The 12,271-nt window shown below is 39.7% G+C and overlaps 1 protein-coding gene across 2 annotated transcripts in view; it reads left to right on the plus strand.

Moving 5' to 3' along the window:
- The window catches only part of LOC109398042 (transcriptional activator GLI3), a 92,819-nt gene extending 80,910 nt beyond the window's left edge, over nucleotides 1–11,909 (plus strand). The window contains exons 2-4 of one of the 2 annotated variants that reach the window (XM_029874699.2): nucleotides 7,312–7,980; nucleotides 10,284–10,557; nucleotides 10,677–11,909. In XM_029874699.2, the coding sequence (XP_029730559.2) occupies nucleotides 7,313–7,980; nucleotides 10,284–10,557; nucleotides 10,677–11,480 (1,746 nt within the window). In that variant the 5' untranslated portion in view covers nucleotide 7,312 and the 3' untranslated portion in view covers nucleotides 11,481–11,909. Of the gene's footprint in view, nucleotides 1–7,133; nucleotides 7,981–10,283; nucleotides 10,558–10,676 lie in introns of those variants that run through there. The other variant, XM_019670399.3, reaches the window with a different exon arrangement.
- Nucleotides 11,910–12,271: the final 362 nt, after the last annotated feature.

The raw sequence follows: 12,271 nt of genomic DNA on the forward strand, positions 1-12,271 counted from the left end.
CCGCTCCTACTGATTAAAAATCTGCGCCAGAACAAGACTTACGCGAAAAGTGTCAGTCACTCATAGGCCACATCGTAATGTAAACAACAAGCATCAAGCACTCGCGCATATGTGTACATAAGCGCAAAGTCCTGATAACCGCAACTGTCCGAAAACCCAAACAAAATCCGGTTCTATCAAGGGACTTCGTCTGTTGGGTAAACCACAGGCGCATCATTTGTCGGTGCCGCATCAGAATATTTAACTAATAATGGGGCGAAGGCAATGGGCACCGGCACAGAGTATATTAATTGCTTCAATGCAATTACGCATTTACGGTCTAACTAATCACAAGGCGTTCACATGTTTCTGAACATCTCGGTTCTGGGAACCATTCAAATGTAACTAAGTATACTGTACTGTCCCTCGGACGACTTAAGATCGTAAATCTCTCATGTCGTACCGATCCACGTTGGTTGGAGAAGTTGCATTTCCTGAATGAACAGCCGACGACCAACCAACGAAACTTCACAGGAAAGCTGTGATGCACTCGAGCCTTACATCCTCGCTGGGTGGCTTGCGTACTGCGCCATAAACTTGGCCGGGGTGCGACTGTCTTTTTTTTTTTTTTTTTTTTCCTTCTAAACCATAGGGGGATAATCTGCTCAACAGACACCCTAACAGAAGGTTAGGGTAGTGTAGGTCTGACAGGCCGTCTTCTACAACAAAAGTAAAATCCAGGACTACTCTCTCCTCGTACCCACTAAACCATTCCTATGGTCGCCAAACCCTACGTCTCTCCGGAACCACCAAGAAGGTATTGCTTCAGAGAGGGGCTAGTGCAAGGGGTGCGACTGTCTGGCCGGCATTAAGTGTAAGCAAGCGTACAGGGTAATGTTTGATTACTAAAACAATCATCCTGTCTGCTCTTCATTAGTAAATAGAGGGCAAACCGCTCCGCTGGACTGAGACAGTTGCAAGTACATAGTCGTCATAATCTTGATAAGGCAAACTGTAACGCGCCGTGTGTAATTGCAATTGTTTGTATTGTAAACTGGAAATGTCGGATTTTTGCAGACGCAATTCTAGTTTTATTGTTTGTTGACTTTCGGGTCGGTTATGGAGCGGAGAGGCAATCTATCTAGAGCTGATGATGTTGGCTCAGGTGACAACTACTTTGAGAGAAACTTGGGCTCTTTTGTTGGCATTGGATGAGAGAATTAAACTAAGTCATATTCAGCAAACACATGATCGTATATGATGCTGCCTAGGATGCAAAAGTGGAGGCGATATACGCACACTTTGGAAGCATGTACGCATATGGCCTCCACTTTAGTATCCTATGCAACATCATTATAGGCGCCAACTTAGGGGGGGATGGGGCAAGCATGTTCTCGCCCCCCAATATTTGACGCTTTTTCGATTTTCCCATACAAAAAATCAGAAAAATCAGGTTTTGCCCCCCTCTAATAATTTGACTAAGTTGGCGCGTCTGAACATCATATAAGATTTTGTGTTAGCTAGGTATAGACATCGAGTTTTGATGCCTAACGATAATACATACATATTACCGTGTTTCTTATGAAAACCAGCAAACAGTATACTAAAGGTTGCCCAAAGATGAATTTGGAGGGCTTTTTCTAAGAATTTTTTGATGAAATCACAGAATAAGCTTCTGAAGAAACTGTTGTAGGGATTCCTGGAAAATTTGAACGCAACTTCTTTTAGAAATTCTGAAAGTTTCTGAAGGATCTTCTAACGGAAAACCCTCAAAACAACCCTGGAAAAGCTCCTACATGAGTTTCTGGAGGAGTTCCTGAAAAATAAAAAATGAATAACTTTTTGAAGGGTTTCTTGAAGAAAATAAAGCGTTCCAGGATTCATGGGGTATTCTTGAAGGAATTCATGGAAGGTGCCCCGAACAAATCCATGGATGATCTGCTAACAGATTTCTTAGAGATAATTGTGAAATAGTTTCTGGATGACTTTTTGGAGAATTTCCAGGATCATGTATGCATCCTTTTGAAACTATCTTAAGGACAAACGTCTTGAAATCCCGCTTCAGCAATGCATTGGAACTTCAGACGCACAAATCTCATGAAGCAAGCTTCAAACAACTGTGAATTTTTTTATTCTGTTCTTGCTCACTTGTAATAAGCTTAAATTCAGAAGATGAGGTGCACTGGTTTTGTTTACGAAGAGATTTGTGCGCTCAAAATCGTGAGTAGGTGCCGAAGTCGGTCATTGTGGCGGTTATTTTGGGATTCTAACAAGTCTGTCCTTAAAGAATTCCAGTACAAATCGCTGGAGGTATTCTTTTAGAAATTTAAGTAATTAAGTAATAAAAAAAAATCTTCAGGTAACCCTGGAGAAATTCATGGGTGTATTCCTGGAAAAGATGATGAAATTTCTGAAGGTATTCCTGAATGAATTTTTGAAGAGATCCTGGGAGGAGTTCTGGAAGCAATCCCTGGAAGAATTCCCGGAGTAATCTCTGGAGGAATTCCTAGAGAAATCCCTGGAGAAATTCCTGGAGAAATCTGCGGAAGAATTCCCGGATAAATCCCTGGAGGAAATCCTAAAGGATTTTCTGAAAGTATACCTGGAAGAATTCCTGGAGGAATCTCTGGAAAAATTCCTGGATGCAATCCTGGAGCAATCACTGGAAGAGTTCATGCAGGAATTCCTGGAGGTCAGGGATGGGTTCACTTACTATTTTATCAGCTCAGACGCATGCAATCCAGGAACGATGGGAGGAAACCGTGGAGGAATTCCTGGAAAAATTCCTAGAAGAATTCGAGGAAAATTTTCTGGAAGAATTTTCGAAAGATTTTCTGGAGGAATTGCTGTAGGAATTTATGAAGGAAGTCCTGAAGGAATTCCTTGATTAATTGCTGGGGTAATTCCTGTAGGAGTCCATGAAGAAATTCCTGTATGAAATGTTGGAGGAATGCTTGGAGGAATCCATAGAGATATCCTTGGAGGAGTGCCTTGAGGATTTCCTGGAGAAATTTCTGGAGGAATTCCTGGAGGAACTCCTGGAAGAACTCTCCTGGAGAGATTTTTTTTATCCAGTTCATTTGTTTGGGGCTCAGTCGTCATCCAGGAGGAATTCCTGAAATGAATGCTTGGAGAAATGATTGGAGGAATTTCTGAAAAAGTTCTTGGAGCCATGCCTTTAGGAATTCCTGGGTGAGTCTCTAGAGAAATTCTTGGTGGAATCCCTGAAGGAATTCCAGGATCACTAAAAGACTTCCAAGAGGAATCCTGGAGGGATGCATGTAGGAACTCGTGAAGGAATCTATGGAGGAATATCTGGAATAATCTCTGGAGGAATTCCTAGAAGAATTTCCGGAGAAATTCTTAAAGGAATTTTTTAGCGAATTCCCGGAATAATTCCTGTAGGAATCCTTTAAGGATTTCCTGGAGGAATCTCAGAAAGAATTCCTGAAAAAATCCTGAAAACCGGGAAAATATCTTAAAAAAATGAGGAATCACAAAAGCAATACCATGAAGAATTCCTTGGGAAATCACCAGTTAGCTTTCTCAATGAATTCCTCAAATAATTTCTGTAGGAATCCCTGTAAAAAACCTGATGGAATCCATGTCTCCAGTAATTTCTGAACGAATTATTGAAGGAATTCTTGAATGACTTCCTAAATAATTTTATGTACATCATTTATACGGAACTCCTGGATTAATTTTTGAATAATCTCTGGTAAAACTTTCTGAAAGAATTCCTGGAAGAAATTTCTGCAGAAATACTTCGAATTTTTTCAGATGGAATTATTAGTATAATCTCTCGTGGAATTTTTGAAGAAATATATGGAGAAATTCCTGAAAAAATCTATGAAAGAATACCTGCAGAAATACTTATAAGGAACTCTAATGAAATTCCTTTTAGAATTCTTGGAGAAATTCCTGAAGAAAACAAATGAGAACTGGAACGATCACTGGAGAAACCTCTAAAGATATCCCAGGACCAATTCCCGGAGGAATGTCTGGCAAAATCCCTAGAGGAATCCTTGCTGGAATCTCTGGAGGAATTCATGATGGAATCACTGAAGGAAGCTGTCGGAAACTTCCTGGACACATTTCTGGAAGAATGATGCATCCTTGCAGAAGTATCTGCAAAAAGTTTATGAAGTTTATGGGAGGAATTCCTGGAGAATTTCATGGGACAAATACAGAAACAACCACTTTCGGAGCCCCGCAAGACGATCACGAAGGAAAAATTACTGGAGTCCCTTGAGGAATTCCGGAAGGAATCCCTGAGAAGTCCTTGACAAAATACCTGGGAGAATTTCTGAAGGTGTCCCTGGAGGAATTCATAAAGAAATTCCAAGTTGTTGTTCTTAGTATGACTTTTGTTAGAATTAAATACTAGTAAAAATTCGTGAATTTTGAGCTACTATGCTACAATTTTGAGCAGTATATGATTCTAGAAAGTTCTTCCCTTGCCCAACCAGTACCTTTTTTGTATTCTTTGAATCACAAAATTTGGCCATTCAACCAAGCTTGTTATTTTGGTAAAATTCTATGATAATATTGAAGTGATGTTCTTAGAGAATCCAAATTTTCATGAATTTTGGAGCTCGGAAATTTATTTAAAAATCACTTCGAAGTTTATATGGGAGCTATTGTCGAAGCAACCCACATTGTATTTTGTACTGGGTGGAGCTGTCAAGCAGTTGCCCAGCTGTCAAAAGGTGATTTCAAAAAATCTACTTGAATTTGATTTAGTATCAAAACAAAGTTTAAAAAATCTGAAAAAAATCATAATGGCTCAGATAAAGATGTTTTTTCGTATAAAATCAAAATATCAATGATTTTTTGTAAATTTATAAACCCAATTCTTCGAATGATTGTTATCAGTTTCGTACCTTTCAATTCCGCCCTATTTTGCTTATCCTTTGACAGATACGCGTATTTCGACTATCACTAGTAATCTTTGTAGTCGAAATACGCGTATCGGTCAAATGATAATTATTTTGCTTACTAAAAGGTATGAAACTGATTACACACATTCGAAGAGGGTATTCTGCCTAGAGGATTCGAAAAGTCGGTACAAGATCAAACCCAATTCTGTTTTTACACGAAAGTTTGTGTAAAAAAATCGCGTAAAAAAGTCGTGTAAAAACAGGATTAAGTGTATTGATGTTATTCCTTTACATCTTAACCCACGTAGGATGTTGGGGTCAATATGACCCAGACTGGCACGCTGATCGTGCACTACGCTATCGTGGGGCAAAAACCCTAACATCTTAGAAGGGTTAAATGTTTAGCACCTTTAGACGATCAGCAGGTGATAACTGTTGTCACAGGACTCGGATCGCTTTGCAAAGTTTTTCAGGACATCTGAGGCTATACTGTTACATAACACTAGGTTACAGCATATTTGAACTCGGTAAGCTGATGATCATTTTTGGTGTAGAATCATGCCCTGAGTTCGAAAACGCGAAAGAGAAAAAAACACAGTAGAGCGGATTTTTTTCAACTTTCCAAGGTTAATGATTTGAAATCGATTTTTTTCTTTTTTTAAGCAAAGTTGCTCACTTCAAACATCTTATTCTCCGTAATCAATGCTCCGATTGAGCTGAAATTTTTACTGTAACTGTAACGTAGATGTCTGATATGTCAAATAAACGTCGAGAAATAATTTTTAAATTGTTTTTTTTTTTCATATTAAAAAAATACATTTGGGAATTTTGCTAATATTTAAGGATATCTTCCCAAAAACTCGCCCATATCTTGAATTTCATCGATCTGACGCAAAACCTGTATTCAGATGATCGAATGGTATTGTATTCAGCTTTTAATTTATGGAAAAAGTTTTCAAATTGGTTGAACAAAACGCAATGTATTTGAATTTTAGTAAACTACATATTTTGAAAAGTTGTAAAGCTCGATATTGAGCTAAAACTCAAAAGCTGTTCTACATAAAATTTTTTGAAGGTCGGTTTCAAGATCAGCGCTAAATTTTGCTTCAAAAATTTTGGTCGTTGACAGAACTTCACGACTTTCGTTTTATTTTGTAAACTAGTGTAATCAGTTACAAACTTTCAGAATAGTTTTAATGTTTTATAAGAAAAATTAAAATGTTATTTTTTTCATATAAAATCCCATACAAATGTGTAGGCATAAATGATTGCCATCAAATTTTGCACAGCTCCCGAAATGGAAACAAGAAAAACTTGATCTGAAAAAAAAAACAACCTCTGTGACCCATGGTAATAATCTTCAAAAGCTGTCAATCATACATTTCACGGAGTAAGTCTAAAGATTTTAATGCGAGTGTAAAGAAAAGATCGTTTAACTTTGATCCATGGGACAAATTGAAGATTTTTACTTTGGGGTACCTCACAAACATGTCTTCCTTATTTCCATTCCATTCTCCTCGAAAAGTAATTCCGTCACATGGCGCCGCATATTCTACAGCATTCCCTACAAAGTTCTAGGATGTCGCGGCTTACCCGCCATTCCCGAATTGTTTCACCCACGCCTTGATCATTCAGTTTCCAGACGTGAATGACATCATTATGGTGGCCCACCATGGGAGAAGGACTAGATGGGCGGGCAGGTTGCAAACTTCGTCAGTGTACAATACATACAGTCGAATACTTTGCCCGCTCATTCCGAAAGAACTGTAGGTGCTGATAAGCCGCGGGGGATTTCTTAGTAAAATTCGTCCGGCGAGTACTATGCGGGATAATTCGATTTCGAGAAGTGGTACATATTCACGTTGGGTTAAATGCTGTATTTTATGAAATTTCATGAAATACGTCTGTGTCGTATTTCTGACGATATTTGTTACACAGCGGTGTTCGTGATAAAATGTATTAAGTAAACCATGCTGAAGGAACTCTACTGTGGTCGAAAATATAGTTCAGTTTGTAGTACTTAAAGCTTCCCTGATATACTATTCTTCATACAAGGATTTTATTTACTTGTTTTCATTCATCATTCCTTCAAAATTTTGACTAAAAAAACTAAATATTTCACACATTAAAACAGCTACAAAACAGCTTGAACCAATGTGTTTCTCACTAGGTGGCTTGCAATCCTTATCTATTCTCGAGCGCCTCGCGAGCTCTCGCTGAGTAAACCGCCTCGAAGGCCTGGATGAACTTATAACGGGACTCATCCAAACGCTCCCATTTTAGTAATACTATAGACATTACGCGGTGCAGTTCGTCATGTTTAGTTGATTTGATTGACTTCTAAGCCTAACCAGTTCAATCCGCGATCAAACAGTTACATCAAACAAAATTACTAACTCGCGTGTGCAAAAGACAGTGAAATGTTAATAAATAAAGAAACCTTTCCCTACAGAATGGGATTATCGCCGTTGTACTTCCTGCCATCGCAGTCGGTGAACGTGACAAATGATCGACTCGGATACTTTCCAATAACTCCGCCGTATCATCACCAGTACGATTACGTACCCCCATCGGGTCTTGGAGCAATGCAGTCCCCAACAAGAAAGACTTCAACGGGTTCTTCATCCCCAACGACGGCTTCATCTGCCGGATCAGCATCCTCGTCCGGAATGCTGGGGCCCATCGACCATGGCCAGTCGTTGTATTTTTACATGAATGCAGCTGGGAAGGAGGAAATTACATCAGTGCCATTATCGCCACCGCACACGCCACCACTATTGTACACGACGCCCGGCGAGGGAGGCAGCAACTTTCTAGCCGGAAATGACACCAGCGCTGCAACCGATGCGGTCGCCGATCAATACGGATTACCATCGGACCTGAACGGGGACAACGGTGGCGCCAACTATAATTTGGCTGGCGGAAATAGCCGGTGGAGCAATAATCGTAACAATGACGATGCTGGTGACGGCCATGCCAGTGACAGTAATGAGGGGCGCTTATTCCCAGCACGAAATTCCGTTATCATGAAGGTGGAAAACCAGCAAGTGGTGCCCCTGCTCGGAGAGGAGGGTTCCCGTGCAATCGACCGGTTCGTGTGCAAGTGGGAGAACTGCTATTGGTGAGTACCTTTTGCCTTTGCCTAGCGCTAGACGGGGCGCTACTGTTTGCATGGTGTGCTAAAGTGTGGTGTGATAACAGTCAGTCGACGGAAGTGGGTGTGTAACCTGTGCGAACCAGTTTAATTGGAACTGGGAAGCGCGGGCACTGATAGTGGTGGTGATAGGAATAGACTGTCCGGAGAAGCGTTGTAATAATATTGGACTAACATGACGTGGGAAGTGCTATGGAAGATCGAAAATAGCTTTGAAATTAGATGTAAAGTTGGTTGAATGCAACGCAGTCGATGACCTGAGAAATGATGATTAGGTGTACCTGAAGGACAATACTACACTGAGTACATTATCGTTCAAAACGCTAAAGACAGGAATGAAGGCAAATTCGGAGACAGTTGAAGATGTTAATAACTTAATAATGTGGCTTATGAATAACTCTCAATTCATTCAGTATTAGAGTACCAACACCGACGAACCGACGTGACAGCTAGAACAAATAAATTCAAATTTGTTGTCCGCGACGCCATGATGAAAAATAGCCGAACACTATCGCCACCTCTATAACGGCTCGCGATGATTGCATAGCTCGACACCAAACCCCCGTGTGTTCATATAGGAAACGGTTCGCGTCTGCGCTGATTTGACAGAAGCGATCGCTCGCTTTGCTGGTCGACCGTTAAATTTGAGGGGGACAGTTTTGAATCGCCACTGTCACGTCGGTTCGTCGGTGGTACCAATGCCATATTAAGGACAAACGTCTTGGAATCCAAGTTCAACACTGTATCAGAGCCTCAAACTCACAAACCTCAAAAAGTAAACGTCTAACAATAGTGTTATTTTTATTCTATCCTTGCTCACTTGTAATAAGTTTAAAATGAGAAGATCCGGTGCATTGTGTGTCGATTTCATAAGATTTTTGTGATCATTATTTCAGAAACTAGTGTACTCATATTTGTTTGGCTGGCCAAACATCGACAATTTAATAATTCTGAACAAACCTAGGAGAACCGTTTTATCTGTTCAGCAGCATACTTCATATTCCATTTTACTCAAATCAAGCATTTGAAGAAGTGTTTGTTTTGTTTCTTATTTTTATATACTTTTTAGAAGTGAGCGCGTATTATAATAAAAAGAACAAGAAATCATTCGGCAAATTAATCGTTTTGATTTTGAATAGAATGAATTAAGGGGTGTAAGATTACCAGATGGCTCCTAGAATATATATTTCTACATAATGGTTCATAACTTACTATTTTTGAAACAATTTTTTTTTGGAATTTTGAAAAATTTACTGATTTTTGTTTTCATATGAAAGAGCACCTTTTTCTGAATCACTATATTTTTTATTTTAGCATTTTTTTTTTGATACCTAAAATTAATTTCTAAGAGATTTTCTGATATCACCTTTTTATCTTTGATATAAGATGAACATAGGGGCATAGTCTAAAAAAGAGTACTATGGTGACAATGGGTATTATCGACAGGTTTGTTCTCTTCGTCATGCGGGGTACTTTTCAGCCAAATTGCCTGAAACTTGGCTATATAATTCAGCTTAGTTGGGAAGGATTTGAGACCAACTCTGAGTTCAATAGGTTTAAAAAAAACCCAAAGACGAAGAGATCAATACGGCCGAGAATAGGTAATTTCTCCTATATTATTTTTATTATATTTTATTAAAGACACTTTACCAAATAAGTTGGCATTCGTGTTCAATCCCCTATATAAAATAACGCGAAAATTCAAGATAATCACTAGTTTGTAGATGAGTCTCAAATACAAAATGGCCGACACATGTTTTGCGTCGTATTTTTCGGGAAGTGCACTGGGAACGAAATGCGATTTTCTTTTTTTTATTCAGACGAATATGTTAAGACCTTAATGGTTTATTACTTTACTGCTTGCAGATTGAAAATAATGGTGTCACAGAACCGCAAGTAATGTACTCTTAAATTCACTATATTAGAAAGCAAGCATCAATTGATCTATGTTTTGTTCTATCAAGAAAAAATCTAAATCAGAAATAATAGTCCTTTGTTTGGAAAAGAATAGAACTAGACTAGGAGCACTCTGCTGAACAGTAGAAAATCTAGAAGATCTTGGGTTCCCAAGCCTGTCACTTCTCCATCTGTGACTCACTTATCTTCACTATCTTTCGTCCCTCATGTAAAGTTATCATACATACGTGCGAATGTGTTTCTCCGTGATGCATGATACGTTTTATAACCCACGAAGACAGATTTCCCCCCTCGCCAACACGATAAGCAAGCTAATCACGGTTTTGTGTTTCTGTTCTCGTTTCCATTTACAGCGTGTTCTTCAAACTGGAAGATCTGGCAAGTCATGTCACGGCCAAGCATGCCGTCGTCGGGCTCGGCGGTTTGTACTACTGCCGATGGGAAAACTGTTTACGCCAGGATCGGGGCTTCAATGCCCGCTACAAGATGCTGGTGCACGTTCGTACCCACACCAAAGAAAAACCGCACCAATGTGGAAAGTGCGGAAAATGCTTTTCGCGAGCGGAGAACCTGAAAATCCACCTTCGTTCTCACTCAGGCGAAAAACCATACGTTTGCCCGGTTGAGGTAGGTTTCATATTCTTGCGATTTGATTGTCTGAATTTATTAGGAATTCTGGATTATTTTGGAATTGAAACTTTCATTTTAATACTAAGTCTAACTGAATCGTTATTCTCCATTTGCAGGGATGCTTCAAAGCTTATTCTAATTCTTCAGACCGGTTCAAACACACACGCACCCATTCAAACGATAAGCCATACATGTGCAAAGTCGCTGGATGCCTCAAGCGCTACACCGATCCATCATCGTTGCGAAAGCACGTGAAAACCTTCAAACATATCAACCTGCTAGTATCCCTGCCGCCAGAGCCCACAGATTCTAATTTCCATCTCATTCACCCTCATCCGGCTAGCTATCCTTCGGTACGATACCGCAGTCAAAGCTCTGGAAGTCCCTGCAAGATGGCAAGCGATAACTCATATACCGACGACAGCCGAGCATCTAGTACGACCACAACCGCCAGCAGTCCGGAGCTGGGCGACAGCGAAGATAATAATGTGCTAATTGATGTCGTCAACGTCGACAAGTGTGATGAAAAATTAATCTTCAATGACTATCGTTTCTTCCCGAGCCGAAAGCCCACGGGCCCTGCCGATGACTGGCCGTCGGGATATCGGGGAAGAGCATCGCTGTCCCCTCTGCTGAACGTAACCGATAGATTCCTAGAGGACCGATACGATGGGCAGTTCCTTTATGAACCTGGACCGGAATATCGCCATCAGCCAGGTAGTAGCATCTCGAAAGGCTTCCTAGAGTCTGGATCCACCTCTATACATTGTGGAAAGGGAGACGATGAGGGTTTGTTACCAACGGCCGTAGAAGACGATGATTTGTGCAGTGCTATACGCCGATTGAACAACACTCGCATTACCGGAGTACATGCCATGGAGGTTGATGGACCAATGGATCTCAGTATACATCATCGATAACATTGAGGGATATGTTTTGGCCTTGGATCGATACATTTGTGTTCTTCATGCAGCTAAATATATAGTTCATTGAACTAGCTTGTTTAGGCTACGTTTAGGTGCTCTCATCAAATGGAAATCTTACAAAAATGCCGCTTCTTAAGGTGAAACATTGAAACATTGTAAGTCACTAGCTTCTGTTGTGACAGTTGAAATCGATTCCCGGTAGGTAACTACAAGTCCCCAAGTGAGCCACGAGTTTAGTGAAATGAACGAAAGTTGACTGTGTAAGCATTTTCACAACCAATCAATAAATACCTTGTGTCGTTGAAATTTAATCTGGTTAGTTCAAACCTATTGGGAAATTTTGCGTAACACATGAGATTATAAATTAAAAGCATGTGATGATTGCAGAGTTTGTTCTTATGATAAATATACAAATCTATTGAATATTTTGTTGTTTGCTTCTATATCACTCATGCATGAGCTCTATGCCCATATAGATGATCTGGAAAATCATGTGAATTCTAAATAGCATACTGATGACAAGCTTTGATATAACTTTGAGGAAAATTCAGTTTTGAAATTAACTGGGATTCCGGTAAGAATTTATGTTAGCCTGGTTAAGGAAATTATAATGGTATTCTAAGAATACATGTCACTATAACTTAAAGAATTATTGTTACGACATTTGGAGGAAACCCAGAAGTAGCTCCTAGAGGAATTCCTTACAAAAGATTTATTCTGCTGAAAGTACTCTTTGAAAAACTGTTGAAGGAATTCCTCGAGGAATTCTTGTATGAATCTTGTAA

Source organism: Aedes albopictus, chromosome 2, assembly GCF_035046485.1.
Source record: "Aedes albopictus strain Foshan chromosome 2, AalbF5, whole genome shotgun sequence".
NCBI lineage: Eukaryota > Metazoa > Arthropoda > Insecta > Diptera > Culicidae > Aedes > Aedes albopictus.